This window comes from Martes martes (assembly GCF_963455335.1).
Source record: "Martes martes genome assembly, chromosome: 16".
Taxonomy (NCBI): domain Eukaryota; kingdom Metazoa; phylum Chordata; class Mammalia; order Carnivora; family Mustelidae; genus Martes; species Martes martes.
The window spans coordinates 43,088,041-43,110,367 of NC_137904.1; the positions used below are offsets into that span (position 1 = coordinate 43,088,041).

General features: G+C 48.2%; 1 protein-coding gene across 1 annotated transcript in view; it reads right to left on the minus strand.

Annotated features, from left to right (window-relative positions):
- Positions 1-14,172: 14,172 nt before the first annotated feature.
- Positions 14,173-22,327, minus strand: part of IKZF3 (IKAROS family zinc finger 3) — a gene marked incomplete at its 5' end in the record, with an annotated part of 84,245 nt that continues 76,090 nt past the window's right edge. The window contains 1 exon segment of the mRNA XM_080826858.1: positions 14,173-15,543. Coding sequence (XP_080682984.1) covers positions 14,840-15,543 — 704 coding nt within the window. The 3' untranslated portion in view covers positions 14,173-14,839.

Sequence of the window (22,327 nt, forward strand, 5' to 3'; positions counted from 1 at the left end):
GATATGTGGCCCAACACTTCTCCCAAGTCCTCATGACCCCCACTGTCAACCCCTCTCCCTCCTGCTTTCTTTTCTTTTTTTTTTTTTTTTTTCAAAGATTTTATTTTTTTAATTAGAGCATGAGAGCGGGGTGAGGGGAAGAGGGAGAAGCAGACTCAGCTGAGCCAGGAGCCCAATGTGGGGCTCGATCCTGGGACTCAAGAGATCATGACCAGAGCTAAAGGCAGATGCTTAACTGACAGAGCCACCCAGGTGCCCCTCCCTCCTACTTTCTGTCCTTATAGTTTGCTCCCTCTAGAAGGCCATATAAATGGGACCCCACAACACTCAGTCCTCTAAGTCTCGCTTCCCTCTCCAACCCACCCTCCAGCATCCAGAGATCTTTCCAAAATACAAGCCCAGATGGACCCTGTAGGGTCTGGACTCTCCCCACTGCCCATGTTGGTCTGTTACGATCTAAAGAGTTTTGTCAAAACATTTTACAGGTTTTGCTTTTAGGTGACAAGAGAGCTTTAAAATGACTCCAACTGGCAACACCTGGACCTGCCATTTGATCTTTAAGTCACAGAGGAAGACCTCTCCAGACACGTGAACTCCAACTAGGCATTATTTTTGCCAAGAAATAGAACCTCAGTCTCATCCCTTGGCTCTAGCGGCTAGTTTACCAGAAATACAGGGGGGAGAGGAACATGTGAAATGACACACAGGGATACGATTACCCAAATCCAGACTAGGAAACTACAGAGCAGAGAACCCAGCTTTGACAACAAAATTACAAGAAAAGATGGGGAATCTCTAGATCTCAAGAAATTCAGCCATACGTGTAATGTGTCGACCTTGTTTGATTCAAATCTGAACTAGCTAACTGTAAAAAACATTTATGAGCAATTGGGGGAAATTTGAACTCTGATGAGATATTTGATGATATTAAGGAATTATGGTTAACTTTTCAAGGGGTGATAATGGTATTTGTGTGTGCATGTGTATGTGTTTAAGTCTTCATCCTTGAGAGATTGATTCTGAGGTATTTATAGGTGAAATGATGTCTTTGCTTTGCTTTTAAAATAACCCCAAGATTAGGAATGCGAGTATGGTCATAGGCTGGCCGTAAGTTGATAATGGTTGAAGCTGGGTGATGGGTACATAGGGATTCGTTAAATTCTTTAAATTTGTGTCAGCTTGAAAATTCTATAATACAAAAAATTTTTAATGGAGACATCTCTCCCCAAATCTTTGAGATTGGGCATGAGGTGGTGGGATCCTGTTTTGTTGGTGAGGAAAATGATGGCTCAGCGAGACCTGCCCCAAATTACGGTTAGTGGGAGAGCCAGGATTTCAACCCAGGTCTGAATACAGGTCTGGGCTGTTCTGCTGCCCCTGCATGGCTGACTTCCAGGTGGAATTCCTAAGTGGCCTGCAGGGGTGGGGATGGGGAGGAGGGGTGGGGGTGTTTTCCCTTGGAGAGCCCCTCCCTTCTCTGCAGCCCTGGTCTCTGGCTGGGGGGGAGGGGGTTGTCCCGAGGTGACCCTGAGAAGGACCAGCCACCACAGCCAGCCCTTGGGCCAGGCTTGTCACCCCCAACATTTGGGGCTGGGGAGCCAGGCCTGTCAGACAGAGGGGGGAAGATAGGCCTCGTCCACTCTCTAGCTTAGAACCTTCTGGGGACTTACCCTGAAGAAATTACTGCAGCCAGGCATGAGAGAGGTACAGGTTTTGTTTCTTGTTAGCAGGACTCCCTCAGGCAGCAGGGACCAGAGCAACCTGTTGCCTGCTGCCTGCCACGGTTTCCAGAACCATCCCATCACCAGCTTCTCCTTGGGCCTGAGCTGACTGGTGCTGGCTATGTGACTGGCCAGGGATGCCCAGGTCCCCTTTTAAGGTGTGGGTGCTAGGGGTCCATGCTGGGGTGGGAGAAAAGGGGCCAGAATGAGTCATGTCCAGGGATTTAAGCTGTATAAAAACAGAGCCCAGTGTCTCCCCATAGCCTGAGGCACCAGTCAGGGGACAATGGCCTTCTATGTCAATCAGCTAATTAGAGTATGTGGCACAGATATCGTTTTCACTTCATGCACAGGAAACTGAGGCTCAAAAAGAGTGACCCACCAGAGGTCTTATATGGAGTTAGAGGCAGAGGTCAGGCTCTGCCCAGCTTTAGGTGGTAGAACGTAGCCCTTCTCTGCCCTTCATTCTCTGCCCCCTCTGTTCTTTTTTTTTTTTTTTTTTTAAGATTTTATTTATTTATTTGACAGAGAGATCACAAGTAGGCAGAGAGGCAGGGAGAGAGAGAGGGGGAAGCAGGCTCCCTGCTGAGCAGAGAGCCAGATGCGGGGCTCGATCCCAGGAACCTGAAATCATGACCTGAGCCAAAGGCAGAGGCTTAGCCCCACCGAGCCACCCAGGTGCCCCTACCACCTCTGTTCTTAGTGCTGGCTACTGTGAAGGACCTGGACCACTGGGGACCCTTTGAGGAGGCAGCTGGCTTGACCCTGAGCAGCATACTGACAATCAACAGATGAACGTCCTCGCTGGGTGGCTGAGATCTCTGACTTCTTGGAGGAGAGGCAGCCGCTGAGAATGTGGGGGACAAGGACCCCTCAAGATCAGCTTGCAGAGGGACCCAGGACAAGACTCCCCAGCTCTGAAGACATGGGAAGGCTGCTGTTCTACTGCCGAAGAGGCTGAAGCATGACCCACAGAGGCCAGACGGCAGAAGGGACTTCCAAGGACAGCTGCAGTGTGGCCAGTGGAGGCTTGTGGTTATGATGGAATCTGGGCTGCCGGGAGGGCAGCAGGGGCCTTGTGGAGAACGTACAGACCAGCACCCAACAAACTGTCTTTTCAGTATCAAGTTATTAGGTTCGATTATTAAAAGTATATGTATTTTTTTTTTTTTTAAGATTTTAGTTGAGGGGTGCCTGGGTGGCTCAGTGGGTTAAAGCCTCTGCCTTCCGCTCAGGTCATGATCCCAGGGTCCTGGGATCGAGCCCCGCATCAGGCTCTCTGCTCAGCGGGGAGCCTGCTTCCCTTCCTCTCTCTCTTGGCGTGCCTCTCTGCCTACTTGTGATCTCTGTCTGTCAAATAAATAAACAAAATCTTAAAAAAAAAAGAAAAAAGAAAAGGATTTTATTTGAAAGAGAGAGCAGGGGGAGGAGCAGCGGGAGAGGGAGAGAGAGAATCTCAAGAAGACTCAGCCCAGAGTTCAGAGCCTGCCTAATGTGGGGCTTGATCTCACGACCCTGAGATCATGACCTGAGCCAAAATCAAGAGTCAAATGCTTAACCCACTGAGCCACCCCAGCACCCGAAAAGTATATGTACTTATTAAAGAACATTTCAGAAATCAGAAAAAGACTTTGGAAAAGAAAAAAGAAGATTCCCTGTCATCTCCCTGAGGGGGAGCCAGGCTTTGACAGGGGGTGACACAGGGCCCCTATCCAGGGGCCAGCCCGAAATGGTCTGTAGCACATCCTGGACACCAGCTCTTAGGGCTATTATGACTGGTGTGAGCCTGGAGCTGGGGTATGTGGCTCACCCCGGGCCTGTAGGAAGACGCGGCCACAGGACTGACTTCCCTGCCTGGTCAAGTGTGGAGGGCAGGGAGGGCTGCTGGCAACTTTCTGGACTTTGAGAACAGGTGAGCATGATTCTAGGGAAGCCCACCTCCCCCAGGATGCCCTAGGTGGGACATCCAGACAGGCAAAGCTCTGGACAATTGATGCTTTCACTGATCCCCAGATATCATGTTCAGTGAAATCTACACAGACTCCAAGTTCATGGGTGGAGGGCATCCTGGTGCCAGCGGTGGGTTCAACATTGGGTCAGTGATCCTGCCTGGCTTCTCCCCTGTGCCCAGTGCCAGGCACCCTGAGGAGGGAGGGAGGAAAGAAGAAAAGGAGATAGGCAAGAGAGACCAAGCCTATTCAGAAGGATCCTTTCTTCCAAAACGTCTACATAAGCAGTTTTCTACTGCCTTTCTGCAGTCCAAGGGTTCCAGCAGGAGTTGGGAGGCAGGTTGGGGTGGGGATGGGGAGAGCACTGCCTTTGTATATAGTAGTTCGGCTTCATGGTATAGTTGGAAAAAAGGCTTCCATGACTATAGGACTGGTCTGGTCTAGCAGACAGAAAAGAGGGCCCAATTGCACAGAGGTGGGTCTGTGGCAGAGTCTGCTTTCCTGTCCCATGCTGTTGGCAGAACCTTAGCTTTGGGGCTTGGGAGTGAGGTGCACAGTGTGGCTTCTTAGGACAGAGGATTCTCAGCTTCCAGCTGGGGCAGGGAGTTGAGCAAGGAGAGAAAAGACATCAGGATCTTGAGGAAGTTGGTGTTGCAGACTGGAGTCTAGAGCCACAGAATGGGTGTCCCTGGGGGCTGAGGCTGGTCCCCAGGGGTCCTCCATGATCTCCATATGGGTAGGGGTGTTAGGAAGTGGGGGTACTATCTGGGCTGAGATGGATTGTGCCCTACCGGGCCTTAAGGAAGTCTGAAATTCAGTCCCTTGTGGGGTGAGCTGTGATGGTAGCTAGCGCCCTATGGGAGGGCTGCATCTGGTCCCAGGAAGAGGCAGGTTTTTCTTTGCTGGGTACCTGGAGTGGTGTTAGCTGGAGCTGCGTTTTCATGGTGGGAAGTTTGTTTTTATTTGGATCAGGTTTATCTTGGAGTGGTTTAGGGGAGATTGAGGGAGACGGGGAGGTCGCCTGCACCTCCACAGAACTGCCGCCAAGACCGTATTCCTCTACGTTTACCTGCACACCCCGGGCCCCGAGGTAGACCCAGGACGTGATAGAAGTTGGTATTCCTACCAGACACGAGCGCGATTTTTCCAAGGATGCCAGGGCATCTCCTCTCTCCCAGCCCTCTTAGACCCATCAGTCCCGATACAGGTTCCCACCTTTTGGTTTTCTTCTTCCCAGCTCAGCTACCACGTCCCACAACAGCTAAGGAATGAGCTGGCGGTGGTGATGGGAAGGGCAGCGGCACGAGTAAGGCGAGACCTGAGTCGGACGAGGCCGGAGTCGGAGTGGGGATCCCGCCGTCGCTCTGATCCCCCAGCACGTGCGGAACTGGCCCTGCCCCTGCTGCCCGCCCCTGGGCTCCCTGCTCCCCGCGGCCTGCACGCGGTTGCTGGACGGAAGGGCGCCGAGCGTCTAGGGGCTGGGGGCGCTGGGTAAGTCCCGCCCGCTTCTCCAGGGGGCGCGCTCGGGGGCCGCAGAGTACGCGCTTCGGTCCCCGGTCCCCAAGGAAGGAGGCTCGCGTGGCGCCACAGCCGTGGGCCGGTTCGTCGCGGGTCACGGAGTTAGGTTGTTCTTCACTCGAGTTGGTGGGCTGAGTGGGGGCCTCCGGACGCCAGGCGGGGAGGGAAGCCTGAGCGCCTCAGCCAAGCATCACGGGGCCTCAACGGCGAAGGCCGGGCAGGAGCTGGTGGGCGCCGCGGGCCGGGCGCTCTGGTTCCCCGGGACCCGCGCCCCCGCCTCCTGACGGCGCCCGAGCCTCTCAGCCGCGCGGCGGCAGTGACACCCAGTGGCCGTGGCGGGAAGTGCAGGCGCCTCCCCTTGGCTCCCGCTGCGCAGGTCGACGCCTCTCGAGGTTCCCACTCGTGGTTACGCGCGGGCACCCCCAGGAGAGAAGGCCGCGCTCTGCAGACTGCCCCGCGGGGCACTTCCCCTTCCCCTCCCCCAGTTTCCTCCCCAGCAGTCGCCCGAGCCCTGGGAGATCCTGCGGGGCTGCAGTGCCCGGAAGGGCGGGGCGGGGCGCAGCGGCGGCGCTGGGCTGTGACCCGGAGCAGTTTCACTTCTGGATCCTACCCCGGTGTGAAGGGACAGCATCTGGGGTGGGGGTGGAGGTGGGGGGGGACACACAGGCGTGCGGAGGGCTGGCGCTCAGGACCCCGGAGGAGGGATGGCTTTTTACCCCCCGGGTGTCACGCGCCCCATGCCTCCCTGCATTTTCCACCCCCACCCTCCAACGCCACGGGTTCCACCACGCTGTCCCCGGAGCTGCCGCTCCTCCCCAGCAGCCGCCTCCGCGGGGGCTGTCGACCCCCGGAGAGGCCCCGAGCGGCGTGGGCGGCAGGAGGAGCGAGCTGTGAAGCCGCAGGCAGGGGGTTAGGCTGCGGGCTGCTGAGACGCCGAGCTGTTTCTCAGAAGTGCAGCTGCCCCTCCCCTCACACCCCCCTCAGCTCCCACCTCGCACCGCACCCCTTCCCCCTCCGCCTGGCCTTCTCTATCCTCGCCTGGGCACTCCGACCCAGGAATCTGGTGTCTGAGTCCATGCAGAATTCAGAGAACCTGAGAGAGGCCAGAGCCGGGAGTTCAGACCCAGGCTCCGCGCCCATATTCGGAGGCCACAATTCCAGTGTCACCTCCCCGTCCCCCACACTCCTGTGGGCCAGGATTGGAATTTCATAGAATGGTTTAGAACGTGGCCACTTGGGGAGATCATAGGCCGCCATAACCCTTGCTTCCAGGGCCTCACCTCCCTCAGTGCCTGAGTGTGATGGGGAGAGAAGGAAGAGGGCACAGGACCCTCTTTCTCTTCTTTCTGGAGTTAGAGGAAAGGCCTGGCTGGAGCCTTGGGGTTGAGGCTAGGCTTAGTCTCCGTTGGAAGGAACTTCAGAGATCCAGTTCCAGGGAAAAATTAAGGCCGGGAGAGGGAAATGGAAGCGTCCAGGGTCACCGAGAGAGTGCCAAGGCTGGGGTTGGAAGCCAGGAGTCCAGACACTGAGCTGGAGTCTGCACCAGGTTGTCATTTGCTTTATTCGTTGACCCTCTCCGTACCCTTCTGCCCAACCCCAAGAATCTAGGGACAGTGGCCAGGGCCTGTGAGTGACAGGGAGGTCGAGGTGCTGAGACTAATCCAGTGGGGGTGGGATGGGGATTGACCTGGTGGAAGGACAAGCCTGGGGAGGAGGTGGCATCTGCCCCCCTAGTTCCCACCAGCCGCCCCCAGGGCTGTGGTTTATTTGACTAGGCAGCTCTTCTAGGGGGCCTGAGGGGTGGGGCGGTGATGGGAAAGACTGCTGGAGGGCTTCCTGCCCCATCAGTCCTGGGGAAGGGGGGCAGCCTACATCACCCACAGGTCCTCTAACCTCCATACTTTCCACTGCAGTGCTCTTTCCTTGGGTAAATTCATGTTCTTCTGGGGGAAAATCTGTTATTTGGGGGGCAGGGAGGCAGCTGCCTACTTCACAGGTCAGGACAGAGTTAAAAACAAAACCGCAGCAAATTCAACACCCCGTGTCCTTCAGGGACTTTCCATGACACCTTCCTTCCCCCTCTCCCCCAAGCCAGGGAGTACCTCCCCAGAGGGCCTCCCCACCCCAGGTGCAGTGGCTTTTGGCTTTTATGCAAACAACTGTCTGACCGGGAATGCTCGCAGCCAGAACTGGTATCCCCAGCCCCGCTCACTCCCCCACCAGCCCTCAGCATTCCTGGCCTTCCCTGAGCTCTCTTCTCCACTTTTCCTCAAACTCTGGGCGCTAGGGAATGGGAGGTGAGGGAAGGGACAGAGGTCCTTGTCCCCCTGCTTGCCCTTGGATGGCAGTTGCCTGCAGGTGGAGGTTTGGGCCCCGCAGCCTGTGTGATTGGCCTGGTTGTGTTGAGGGATGGGGGAGGGGGAGGAAGAATGTGCAGGTGTCGGGTGGCCTCCCCTGCCAGGCCCACTACCCTCTGAAGTGTCACATGAGTTCCCAAGAATTAGGAAAGGAAACTGTCCTTAGGCTGGAAGCCCAGCCAGCCCCAGAGCTGTCTCCATTGCTCACTGGCAACTAGGATCAGGTCTCCTGGTCTCCCTTACTCTTGGAGCTGCTTTTGCTTTGGAAAGGGAGTGGGGAGGAGGAGGGCCACATAGCACTCTCTCTAAGGCTGGGACTTAGCCACCCATAGGCCACTCCGCAATGTATTTAGTGTTACACTAAAAAGGCAGGCGATGGCACAATTCCTCTCTCCCTGCCCTGAGCGCTGGGACTGCAAAACCTGCTGGAGGGCCTCCCAACAATCTGGCCCTGTGGGAGGGAGGCGGTGCTGACCCCACCTTTGTTAATCCTAAACTTCAGAAATGGCTTCTTCCTGCCTCGCTCACAAAGTAGGGGAAAGGGAAGATGTTTTGGAAGAGGCTGAGCTGAAGGCCAGATCATCTCCTAGACTCTTTACTGACATGTTCTAAGAGAGAACAGAAGACGGCAAGTCAGGGAGAAAGCTGAATAATTTCTATGTCATTCTCCTAGGACTTTGTCTTCAGCGCCTTAGGTTTGGGCCTCCAAGTATCTTAAGAGTATATTTAAATGCAGCTGGGGCCCCTGGCTGGCTCATTCAGTAGAGCATGTGACTCCTGATCTTGGGGTTGTAAGTTTGAGCCCCACATTGGGTGTAGAGATTACTTAAAATCTTCTTAAAAAAAAAAAAAAAGTAAAAAGGCAAGTGTGGCTGAGTTTAGTGATGGCACTTGAATTTTCCAAATTCCCAAGAAATTTGGATGTTTCTGAGACCCCAGAGATGAAAAAGCCAGGACTTGTCTGTCTTCTAGAAACAGCCTCTGCTGGGAGCAAGGGCAGAGCTGTGTCTTGGAACTGGGAGACACTGCAGTGTTGATCCTGCCAAATCCAGTTCCCAAATTTCTCGGGCCCCCTTAGAGAGCTAAGGGCCCGTGGAACCAGTACCCCACTCTGGGGGGCTGGGAGCCAGCAACAGGATGCCAATGGCAGGCTCAGCAAGGCTTCGGAACAGATGCCTTATTTTGGTGGTAATTTGTTTACCTTGGTACTTGGACTAAGAAAAAGCCAGAGGGGCTAAATTAAGAAAATAGTCCTAGGGGTGCCTGGGTGGCTCAGTAATTAAGCATCTGCCTTTGGCTCAGTTCATGATCCCAGGGTCCTGGGATAGAGCCCTGCATCCGGCCAAGCACCTGCTTGGCAGGAAGCTTGCTTCTCCCTCTCCTGCTCCCCTGCTTGTGTTCCTGCTCTCGCTGTCTCTGTCAAATAAATAAATAAATAAATAAAATCTTAAAAAAAAAAAAAAGTCTTAGAGGCAAAATTAAACCCTTCCATTTTCTGACAACTACAAATGATAGGCATGCACGATGACTAATTTTAAACACACCAGTATTTTTTATTTCTCAGTGTAAAAATCAAACATGATACAGAAACCTTGAAAACTATCAGCAGGGTTTTTTTTTTTTTTCTTTTTTTTTAATGTGACGATGCACTCATTATGGTTCTGGCAAGGTTAGTTAGCATTGCTACATTTCAGAAGCTGACTTTCTTTAATCAGTCTTTACAGAGGAGTAGGACACCTTATAGTGCTCCCAGTGGTTGGACTCTGGGTAAAACTCAAGAGGAGGTAAGAGGGAAGGTCACTGCTGGGCAGGGAGGGCATTTCTGAGAAACCCAGATGAGAATGTTATGAGCACAGGCCGTGTCAAAACCACTCGGCAAGGCCTCCCTCCCTTCCTCCTGGCGGAAGGCCACCCTGAGCCCCTTTGAACCCCCAAACCAGGTTCCCTTCTTCCTCCGTCATTCTGCAGACAAGGGTCATCCACAGACCACACGTGTGGTGGCTTTGGCAACCAGAAATTAAAAATAACCTATGGTTTTTCCAGTAGCCAAAATGATCCCTCACCAAAGCTCATAGACTGAGAACCTGAACATGCAAAACCACAGTCTGGGTGAAGAGATGTCTGCTTTTCAAATGACCTGCTAATTCTTTGCAACCCACAGTAATTTGGTTTCTGTGAACCCACAGAAGCAGGCCCACCAAAAAGGGTTTTTGTTTGCTAACCTGGAAAAGTCCTTGTGTAAATGAATCACTGGCAGTGGGATCATTTTTAAGGCTGCCCCATTTTCCTAAAGTGTTAAAATGTCTGTTCTCAGTCTTTTTAGGAGAGGAAGAAGCAAAGTAACTTCAGAAGCTAGGTCCCACAGGCTTGAGAGGAGGTGGGTGACATTTTGGGATGCTCTCCAGGCTTTCTAGAGTAGGGTCAACAGGGAGATGGAGAATGAGGACCATTTGAGGAAACTCTAAGTTACTTGGAGAGTTGATAGTCGAGAGCTCATGAGACAGGGAGGGAGCAAAGCCATTCTACTTCCCTGGCTACAATGTCATGAAGTATCTTTAGCATGAAGTTCACTTACATGGGTTCTAATTGTCAGCATATTCTTTACTCTCACACATTAAAATAACATGAAGGAAACTCTGTGTTAGAGATTAAAGGCCTCCACTGGCTACTGAATTACTGAATTATGGTCCTAGTATGGCCTTTGAATATCTCCATGTCTTTCAATTCACATACAGTGCATACAGTAGAAAACTTGTAACCATCCCAAACAGCCCCCCACCCAGTAACATCATTCCCTAGACAAAATTACTAAGAGCTCATAACATCCTCGGGAGGTAGATACTACGTCCTTACATTTTTTAATCAAAACATTAACATTCCATTTTCAAATGTCATCTCAATCAGCATCCATGTATACAATAGTCCAGTCTTGTAATATTCAGAGGAAACTTGCATTCAGCTTTTTCAAAGTGCAAAGACCTGGTTATCATGTTGACGGCATGGTGGGGTACACACTATCTACAGCTTGGGTGAATGGAGCTACAGTCTTGTGTTCTGAGCTCACGCAAGTCTGAAGCCTACACTTCTCTTGAGGGCTCTTCTGAGTCCACCGTCCTTAGAGACAGCAGTGTCCAGCCCTGGCTTCGCGGATCATTCGCAGAACCATTCAGTTCTTCAGCTTTAGAGAACAGAATCCTTTTCCTAGGGTGGCCCAGGTCTAGCATTTGGTTTCAGGCCAAAATCTTTACAGGCACTTAAGTCCCAAATCCATTGTTTTTCTGAACTCTGCCTACAGAGAGAAGTTTTCTGATCTATACTCTCTGAGCATAAAAATAGCTCCCAATTCTTTAAAAGAGAAGCGACATCATTGTGGATCTCTTATCTTCCTCTGCAAAGCCTGATGGTATTTTCTAGGACAAAATTTTCCTCACTCCACTTTCTTTTTATTTTTTATTTTTTAAGATATTTATTTATTTATTTGACAGACAGAGATCACAAGTAGGCAGAGAGGCAGGCAGAGAGAGAGGAAGGGGAAGCAGGCTTCCCTGCTGAGCAGAGAGCCCAATGCAGGGCTCAATCCCAGGACCTGGGATCATGACCTGAGCTGAAGGCAGAGGTTTCAACCCAAAGAGCCACGCAGGTGCCCTATTCACTCCACTTTCTTTTCTTGAGCTTATGAATCTCAATTCCAAGTTATTGTGAAAGAGCTTGGCTGTCTCTGAAGGTTCAAATCTTGAGAGGTCTGGAGTTTCTAGATCTCCACTAGAGACCAATGGACCTGTTATCTGTAGGGTACACTTTAAAGTTAGGACACTAACCATTTAATATTTCCATTACGGTCTTACTGCCTGTGTTGGGCTTTTTCCTTTAAAACATGCTAAACCTCACATTTGGCAGAGGGGAAAAAGCAGAGGAGGAGAGTAAGAACAGTGATACAGAGACTACTTGGAAAAATTTTATGTTGGTGTGAGATTTGTTCATAACACAGTGTTTCAACTAAGCAAAATTTTGTGCTTTTTTTCTTTGCAAAAGAAATCTGAGGTCACTTTATATCTGGGCCACTGTGAATATGGGCCTAGCAAAATGTTAAGCACTGCATTTAAAAGGTGAGGAATGTTGTCACTGACAAAGTCAGAAGCTGAGTCAGGAACAGCTCAGAATGGGTAATAAGGCAAAAGATTAGTTAGCTTATCTGTGTCAAGGCAAGTATCTTTTAGGGAGAATGACTTAAGGAATCTAAAGGCTGGTGGAGTTATCTATATCTTTTTTCCCCCTGGTAGTGGTGGTGGAAGGTAATGGGGAAGACACTTCTGTTTAGTTCTTGCCAGTAGGAAGTACCTGTGCAACAATTCAAGAGGGGTGACGAGGAACATCTGGAGAGCCAGTTCCCTTCCCTCCCCCCCCCCCCCATCCAGTTCTGTCACGTTGGCTGCAAGGGAACTTTTCGTGTGGTTGGTTGTTCCCTGGATTGTGGCCCCCTGGGTGTGTGGTGGGAAGTGACGGACAGCTCAGATCTACAGGGCGCATGTCAGAGGGACTCTGAGAAAGGAAAGGTACTATCTGAAGCTGCTGCAGGACCTCACTGTCTAATGTGGTTGGATGTGAATCCTGACTCTGCCCTTCTCTCTAAGTGACCATGCTAAGATTGTCCTTCACCCTCTCCCCCACCCCCAGCATGGGGAAAGGGCATTTATTGGTATAAGCGGTGCCTACAGAAGGACATGTTTACCAGTGTGGTGATAGCCACTACATACTACCTGGTTCAACTTGATGGTTTACAAACGTGGAGTTTGCAAATACAAATTTTCTCTGCGCTCGGTGTGCCCCAGCTAGGCCCAGAATGCTACAGTGAAAGTAGCATTTGTGAGTGGTCACCGCACTTAGAAAACTGACCTCAGAAGAATGGAAATCATTCAGAAAATCTGTTAGTCACAGGGAAAATGAGGCATGTCTTCAAAAAAAAAGTCCCCAGCTTAGCGGGATGGGCCTCTTTCACTATCTTAAGGGGCCAACACTGGTTTCTTCAGAAAGACTTTCCCACTAATCTGTTGGAAATGCTTGCTTTCCCCAGTTTTCTCTCTGACCAATTCTTGCTTCCAATTTCTCTTTCTTTTGTCCCCTGAAGAGTCAACAGGACGTGTGGCATTTCAAGAGTATAACAAGCAGCTCTTCCGCCACAACACGTGTCAATAACCTGGCGTAGCTTGGAGTCTAGGATTACGGAAATACAGTGAAATGCTGAGGACTACGAACTGAAATACATCCAGTCTTTTAGCCGAAATCTCAAACATGTTGGGACTGTTACCATGGAATTTCACAAAATCTGTTTTCCTGAGACAGACACCATGCTACAAAGAAGGCTAAGCCATTTGTGCAGTCTGAGGTGGAACATTTTAATTACTGGCAGCACATAAGTTAGTTGAGTTTGAGTCTAATGCCTAAGCCCTTTTGAAATACCAAGGCAGATACGTAAAATGCAAATCTAACAGGAATTGGGGATTCTTGACTCTGGTAGAAGTGTGCACAAAACTACTCTCAATTTGTAAATAGATTCCATGAAGTTGTCCCTGGAAGCAGAATTTATTCTAACACCAGTTCTTAAAAAAGGAAAAAAAAAAAAAAAAGGCTTTGGCAAGCAGCTGCAGGTGCCACTTTGTGTGTACACTTTGGGGCAAGATCAAAATACCTTCCTGTTTTTTGTTCCTCCCCACCATCCTCTTCACATTCACAACTCAGTAGTTAAAGGAAAAATTTAACACTACCATTTTCACACCAAAGAAATGTGAAACAGGTATTCATATACATATTCTCCTGCTTAATACCCATACATGAAAAGGTTTAAAAGATAACTGGGATTACAGCATAATCACATAAATTTAAAGCTGGAAGGGACCTTAGAGAGCATCTAAGCCCAACTCTTATTTTATTGTTGAAGAAACTTAGTTTCAAGAGTTTAGTGATTTGCCCAAAGTCATATAGCTAATTAGCAGCCAATATGGAACTTGCAACAGATTTTGGGACCTCTACTGCAGTACTAATTTTACAATTATCCCTGCACTTTTCCTTGATAGCATATCTCTCATATAATTAACGACAAAGCTGGCCAATAGATCTGCAGAACCAAGAGCAGACTTTCAGGAATCTTCCTGGCATACAGCAGCTTAAAACAGGGAGAAAACCCTATCCGCCTTGACGAAGGAGAACCTGCCAGCAGAGGTACGCTTCTCTTCACTTCTTCAGGAAGCTTAGCACTGAACCAATAACACTCATGATATCTGTCCCTGATTCCTCTCCTGTGGGGAGGGGGAGACTAAGTCATGCTTTTTGGATTGTCTGTTTTCTGTCAAAAAAAAAAAAAAATCATCGGCAAGTTTGCCTTAGGTCTGTATACTAATGCTCCATGAAGGAGACCAAGAACGTTCACATAGCTGCCCCCCTCCTCCTGGGGTGCTGCTAAACTATTTCCCCCTCAGAGTCCAGTTCTGCCAATCTCGATCACAGGAAATGGATGCCTTAACAGAGAACTTCGTGAAGTTTCAATGATAGTCTATGTTTAAAACCATTAGTTCTTCCGGTATAGCATTTCTCTTATACAGGACTGGTTTAACCCAAAGCAGCTTTTTAATTGGTATGGGAGGGCAGAAGCAGAAGTATCATCAAATAACTTGATTTTTTCTTCCCCTGTGTGATAAGAAATGGGTCTGCTGCTTGGAGACTGGGGTCTTCAGTAACTGGTAACAGATACTTATTTTATCGCTGTTCTTTTCCTTACTATTAGACTCTAATTTGGGATGAGGAGATTATATCCTAGACTTTCAGCCTCTGTTAAGTGCAGAAGGGCATGTCTTCCCACCGAGGTTAGCTGGTGAGCTCTTCTTGTGGACCTGGGTGTATGACTTTTCCACGTATGGCATTGTATCTCAGAAAGAACATCTCATGCAGCACAGCTGGGGGACTCTTCTGACTGGCAACAAACTCCAAGGACTGCTTGTTCTATTGCTGCAAAAGGTAATGACCAAATACTTCACTGGCTTTTAAATGTCATAAAAACTCAAGGCCCCGATGAGAAAACAAAGGTCTCACAAGAATGATAACATGATATATCTGCCAACAATTTCTGAATGAAGACAGCATTTCTCTGTTGCCCATGTGAACTTGACCCTTTGGACACTAAAAGTGGTATGGAAAGGGGTTTGGAACTGAGTTTGTTTGGAGAATAACTTGTTAGGCGGGGTGTCGGTTTTTACAAATGATGTCGAATGCTCAGGCATAAATCATCTCTGGGACCAGATGTTCACTTTAGCATGGCTCTGTGCTCTCCTCTGGCTATGTGAGACGAGAACTCATACCGATCATGGCTTCGGTATCCGCACATGTTACACTCAAAAGGGTCACGAAAGCCGTGGCAACCCATGTGAATAGTGAACATCACGTAATCCAGGAAGAGGACTCGACAGTGGTCACACCGATACACATCCATCACCTCCCCTTCTTTGCTGATCACTTTGATGGAGTCTCTCGGACAGATGGGTGGGGGCTTGAGGAGTTCATAAGAGCGGGGGACCTCCTTCAGAAGTGGTATCCCATTGCGGGCCCTAGGGGGGACCATGTGATTTTGCTGGTAGATGTGATTCTGGCGTTCTTCGTGGTTGCTGTCAGTGTCCGTGGAGTCATGGCCACTATTGTTGGGGGAGAGGCCTCTTTCAGAGGGCAAGCTCTTCTCTGGCAGGTGGATATTCTTCTTTTCTAGGTCTTGGGGGGCACCATTTGGCATTTCGGCACGGGTGAGGGCTATGGGATACATACTGCTAATAACTGGAACCATCTCTGAGGTGGGAGCAGGTGGGGTCTGGACCAAGGGGCGCAGGGCTTCGGCACCAAGGTAGCTGATGGCATTATTGATGGCTTGGTCCATCATCCGGGTCTGGATTATCTCACTCTCTTTCTCGTACATATAGCTAGGATTATAGTTGACGTCAAAGCAGTGGCGCTTCTCACCTAGAAGTGAAAGAAAGAATTACAAGAGGAAGAACACAAAGGCTGAGTTTGTTAAATAATCTTCCAGAGTCCTTGAAAAGGGAGGAAAGACGTGCGGCTTGCTTAAGAACACCCAGCCCAGGCAGGATGCTTCCATTCGGAGCTGGGGACAATCTCAAGGGACAGTGGCCGACAGCACACATTTGGATAGTCAAAATAAACTAAGCCAGTAGGCAAAAGGGGGAGTCAGACATGTTGTTAAGCTGAAGCTACAATGTGAGCTGTTTCTACCGCTCACATCAGAGGAGAGTGCTGGAGAAAAGCAGAGAAAAAGAAACAAGAGGACAACAGGGCAGGGTGCCAGGGAGCCAGGGAGCTGCCCCTGTGCAGGAGCGTGGCCACCTGTGCACCCTGACTGTCCATGGCCTCTCAGCACCCAGTCAATTCCCAAACTATTATTGTGCTTGTTATTTTCTGCTTGTAATACAAGGGAGCTCGGGGGACGGAAGTGCTGCAAGAAGTGGAGACACTCAGCAACTGGCCTCTGCAGCTTTTTAAATAGCTATAGAGGCAGAAAAAATAGCCCCCAAACCTCCAACTTATCACTCCCCAAACACATCGTCACCAGACTGAGATTTAAGAAAAAGAACTTCAAATGTAGAAAGTTTTAGAAAAGTTTTCTTGAAAGATCATGGTCTTTGTCCCTTTCATAAAGTATATTATTCTTTTGCTTAAAGAAACGGTATCATTGATACACATGTGATCATTAGGGCCCATCTCACATTTAACTGAAAAATTTATTTGTGGTCACCCTCTCCTACTGCTCATGTCAAACTGCTGAGAAATTCTGAAAACAGAGTTTAGCCACCTTTGGGGCGTGTGGGTGTTGTGTGTTAGAAAACAGAGGCTCTCTGGCCACAGGGAAGGCAGGAGCAGGGTCTGCCGTGATGGCAGATGTGCTCGGTGGTGAGTGGCTGGTAGAAGGCAGAGAAAGCAGGGAGGATGTGTCAGGTACTGAAAGTGAGGCTACTGTATCGCTGATGCTTTTCCATTCTGCAGACACTAGATTCTGGAGAGATTTGCTGAACCATATCCTCTCTTCTGCAACACTCCCTAGGCATGTTACGGTTCCCAGACCTGTCACTGCCACACAGTAAAGGGTCCAATAATGAAAGAACACAAGAAAACAAAATAATTGGAAAAACCAATTCCTGTTCTTGAGGAATCTCCAACTTAGTGGGAGAGAAATAAGACCTGTATCCATGGAATTGGAAAAAAATAAATGTTAGAAGTTGTGAAAGAGTTGTCCTGCTCTGTGGGTGCCTTTGATTTTATTCATTTTTTAAAAGACTTTATTTATTTATTTTGAGAGGCGGGGAGGAGAGCACTCATGTGTGCAAGCGGGGAGAGGGACAGAGGAAGAGAGAGAATCTCAAGCAGACTCCACACTGAGGGCAGAGCCTGACAAGGGGCTCAATCTCATGACCCTGAGGATCACAGCCTGAGCCGAAATCAAGAGTTGGACCCTCAACCAACTGAGCCACCCAGGAACCCCTGATTTTATTCTAAATGCCATGTTTGAGGCACTTAAGCAGGGGAGTAACATGTCTTCTGTAAAAAGAATTATAAGGTAAGATTACACCAGGATGGTGTAAATTGCATATTTAAGTGTTAAGGAAGGGCAAAAAATTCAGGAGTACCTGGGACAGGGAAAGCATTTCTTAGAAAACCCAGATTTTGAGAAGAGTCCTTATGTACTGGTACATACTTAGATTTTCAGAGAGGTACAACTTAGATTTTCAGAGAGGTCGACAAGACATCCAAATTGAGGGAGGAGCATGACTGAAGGCAGGGAAGTGGGACTACACAGGACATGACCAGGGAAGAGTAAGAGAGTCTGGCTGTAGCTGTATCCGGAAGTATGAAATACAGAATTTTCAAACTTCACTTATTCCTTCTCATTCTGCAATACTGACACCTCAGGGTAGTGTGGTGGTTGAATGCCTGGGTTCTTGGATCACGTGGACTGGATCTGACATTGGCTCATCAGTTACTCATTGGATGACCTTGGGCTAGTTATTTGACATGTCTGTGGCTCCGCGTCCTCATGTGTAATGGTATAATAACTGTATCTACCTCCCACGGTCACTGGGAAGTGCGTGGAACAATGCCTGACACATAGAGAGCACCTGGTAAATGTGACGGTGTTTTGTTTTGTTGCAGTGAGCTCACATTTTTTATTTCTTTCTTTCCTTCTTTCTCTTTCTTTTTTCTTCTTCCTTCCTTCCTTTCTTCCTTTCTTCCTTCCTCTCTTTCTGCCCCTCTCTCTTCCTTCCTTCCTTCCTTTCTTTCTGGCTAAAATGAATTTGCTTTTTTTAAAAAACATTTTAAAATTTATTTTTGAGAGGGAGCACGTGTGAGATCACAAACAGCGGGGAGGGGCAGAGGGAGAAACAGACTTCCTGCTGAGCAGGGTTCCTGATGTAGGACTTGACCTCTGGACTCTCAGACCATGACCTGAGCTGAAGGCAGACGCTTAACCAACTGAGCCACCCAGGAGCCCAAAATAAATAAAATCTTTTTTTTAAATTTTATTTATTTATTTTGACAGAGAGAGATCACAAGTAGGCAGAGAGGCAGGTAGAGAGAGAAGGGGAAGCAGACTCCCTGCCGAGCAGAGAGCCCGATGCAGGGCTCGATCCCAGGATCCTGAGACCACGACCCGAGCTGAAGGCAGAGGCTTTAACCCACTGAGCCACCCAGGTGCCCCTAAATAAAATCTTAAAAAAAAAAAAAAAAAGAAAAAAGAAAGGCAAGGAAACAGAGAGATTTATTTAAGTTTTGATCATATATTGTGAATACCTGGACACAAAGAACCCCTCTCCTTGTTAAAAACAGAGATTACCAATTGTGAGATTAGTTTGAAAGAAGACTAACATCAAATTAAGTCTAAATCTTTTTCCTTGGTATAATCAGGGAGATTGAGAGAGAACTTAAAAACAAAATAATTTTCTTGCCCTGTGGGCTTCCTGGCACTTTGCATCCCAGATTTAGGGAGATATTGAAAAAAGTTAACACGTGGTAGAACCAAAAGATGGGCATTCTGAATGACCAACCATATGATTTAGATTTGAACAAAGAGCAAACTGCTTCACGCCCTTAAGCAAGGTAGGCTTGCGTCAAAATGTTATTTTCAGAATATTACTGGAAGAGCCAAGTGTAAGACCAGAACAATGAGGAACTGGAGCCAGAAAGAACAGCTAAAAGATCGAATCAAATAAGATGGATTTGTCCTGTGTCCACACTACCTTAAGGCCAACCTGACAGTTTCTAGAGAAATACCTGAGAGAAAAAATCTGCAAAGAAAAACACCCTGCCTTAGCAACTCAATGAAAAACAACAGGAAAGTAGACCTTTTCCAAGGTCATCAGTGGTTCCTATTTTCAATTTCCAGATTGCATATATCTTTGATCAAAAGTGTTTGAAAGAGTGAGGCTGAGGGGCGCCTGGGTGGCTCAGTGGGTTAAGTCGCTGCCTTCGGCCCAGGTCATGATCTCAGGGTCCTGGAATTGAGTCCCACATCAGGCTCTCTGCTCAGTGGGGAGCCTGCTTTCCTCTCTCTCTCTCTCTGCCTGCCTCTCTGCCTACTTGTGATCTCTGTCAAATAAATAAAATCTTAAATAAATAAATAAATAAATAAATAAGATAAAAAAAAAAAAAAAGAAAGAGTGAGGCTGAGAACATGAAAGCCTGCTAAGGTCACAAATATTCATTCCCCTGAAAGTGACAAGAAATAATGAACTTTGGTTTCTTGGCCTTTTCGAGGTCATTGATGATTTCCCAGTGTGGCTGGCTCTACTCTGCTCTTCAAATACCAGGGTCCCTGAGAATCTTTTTATCTTTTTGTCTAACGGAGAGGTTCCAGAAAGTTTCCGGGGTGGGGCAGGCACATCACAAACTCTGCTTTTATCCTTTCTCCCAAGAGTTTGCTTTACTGAACTAGACCTACAGTTTCACAGTCTCTCCCACCTGCAGCACATGTCAGAAGACAGCTGAGTGCTCAAGTTGTAAGAGGCAAAACAGTAAGAGGAAAATACACCCCTGGATGAGTGGAAATATGTGACTGAGTTCTGTGGTTAAGGCAGACCATTGTTCATTGTGAAGACAGGAGAGCCTCAGATCTTCACGTGCATGCAACCTGCAATCATCAGATCCCCTCATCTCCGAGTTACGGTAACTTGAGTAGTGCAGATGATTATCAGTCACCTGTAGACACGATGACTCAATGTGTATGAAACCCAGAAGGGGTAAGCTACAGTAATTGAAAAGCCAACAGCTCACGTTTCTTTAGTAACACACTCATAAAAAAGGTTAGTCAAACCACAAGAGTGTAACTTCTCCCAAACCTGCACAGAGCCTCTAGTCCAGCTTGTAGTCAGAATCATACCACACCTTTGAATGATTAATGATCGCAGCTTCAGGCTGAATTAGAGGTTTCCTTCTGATCAAAGCACAACTGGCAACAGCAAGTCCTGACTTTAAGAACCAGGACCATTCCTTACCTGTGCTATTTTTTTTTTTTAAGGTGTCCATCCCTACCATCTAGGCTTTAGTAAAGATTTAAAAGATTTTATTTATTTATTTGACAGACAGAGATCACAAGTAGGCAGAGAGGCAGGCAAAGAGAGAGGGGGAAGCAGGCTCCCCGCTGAGCAGAGAACCCAATATGGGGCCTAACCAGGACCCTGGGATCATGACCTGAGCCGAAGGCAGAGGCTTTAACCCATTGAGCCACCCAGGCGCCCCACCTCTGGTTTTTATACTTCACGCTATCTAGCACTCTGCCTTATGTATACTACTACCAAGAATAGCTATGATTTATTGAGCATTTACTATATATCCAGTATTGTCCTAGGTACTTTTTGCATATTCTCTCATTTGCCTAAGATGAATTAGCATCTCTTAGTCAGATGAAGAGCCTAACCTACAAACAGATTAAATTGCCAAGGTCACTTAGTCGGTAAATGGAGAACTAGGATGCAGCCTAAGGGCCCATATATATAATCTGTCTGTGTCTGACCACTTTTATTAAGATTTAACTTAATTTATTTTATTTTTTTTGGAGGGGAAAGGGAGAGGAGCACAGGGAGAGGGAGAGAGAGGATCTTAAGCAGGTTCCATGCCCAGTGTGGAGCCCGACGTGGGGCTCGATCTCACATCTCTTGAGATCATGACCTGAACAGAAATCAAGAGTCAGATGCTTAACTGACTGAGCCACCTGGGCGCCCCTGTGTTTGAGCTTTAAGTGATGTTTCCTGGCTGCTACCATGGCTGCACAATCTCATCACTGGCAGTGGCTTCAGATTCTCTGCTGGGATCGTCCCATAAGCAGTGGACAAGCAATTGTGCTTTGTTCCATGTGAACCAGCACCGAGCATTCAAGAAATATCTATGACACACAGAGTTGCTGTGGTGTTTTTAAGTGCTTAACAGAGTGCCTGGCATATGTAAGCACTCAGTAAGTGCTAGATCTTTTATTATTACTATTGTTATTATTAGCCTCACACCATGTTAGGTGCTTTGAGGAGTACAAACAGAATTGCAGTCCAACAGGAGATACAGCATTTACACAATTTCATTACAAATTGGTACCCCTAAAACTATGTGGTGGAACAAAGTATAGAGTAGTCAACAAAGTGAAGAGAGAAAAATACAGCTTCTCAAATATGCCAAGTAATGTGGGACAAATATTACGCCTATTTTTAAAAGTCTCCTTGTAATCTGAGGAGGTGGCAGTGGTGGTGGTGGAGACAGTTCTGTATATCACAACAAGCTGTTAAACTCATCCTGAGTACAGTGGGAGAACAGAGCAGAAAGAGAACTCAGGAGACTATGGGAATGTAGACCACGTGCACTTTTTTTTTTTTTTTTAAGATTTTAGATTTTATTTATTTATTTGTCAGAGAGAGTGAGCACAGGCAGAGTGGCAGGCAGAGGCAGAGGGAGAAGCAGGCTCCCTGCTGAGCAAGGAGCCCCATGTGGGACTCAATCCCAGGACGCTGGGATCATGACCTGAGCCAAAGGCAGCCACTTAACCAACTGAGCCACCTAGGCATCCTTTTTTTTTTTTAAAGAGATTTGGGATGTCTGGGTGGCTCAGTCGGTTAAGCCACTGCGCTTGGTTCCAGTCCTCCATGGGGCTCCTTGCTCAGTGGGGAGCCTGCTTCTCTCTCTGCCCATGCCTGCCACTCTACCTGCTTATTCTCTCTCTCTCTCACAAATAAATAAATAAAATCTTTAAAAAAAGATTTATTTATTGGGACTCCTGGGTGGCTCAGTCAGCTAAAGGTCTGCTTTCAGTTCAGGTCATGATCTCAGGGCCCTGGGATTGAGCCCCATGTCGAGCTCCCTGCTCAGTGGGGAGTCTGCCTCTGCCTCTGCCCCTCCCCCTGCTCTCTCTCTCTCTCAAAATAAATAAAATCTTTTAAAAAAGAAAACAAATAAAGATTTATTTATTTGTTTTAGAGAGAGAGAAAAAGAGCAGGGGGGAGGGGCAGAGGGAGAAGGAGAGAGAGTCCCAGGCAGACTTGTCACCAAGCGTGGAGCCTCAAGCAGGGCTCGATCGATCCCAGGACCCAAGATCACCACCTAAGCCGAAACCAAGAGCTGGATGCCTAACAGGCACTCCAACCACATGTACTTTTTTTTTCTTTTTTTCCATGTGTACTTTTAAGGGGAGATGGGAGGGAGGGCATTCCAGACAGACAGCCTGGACAGAACCATTACATACAAAAGGGAAAGTATT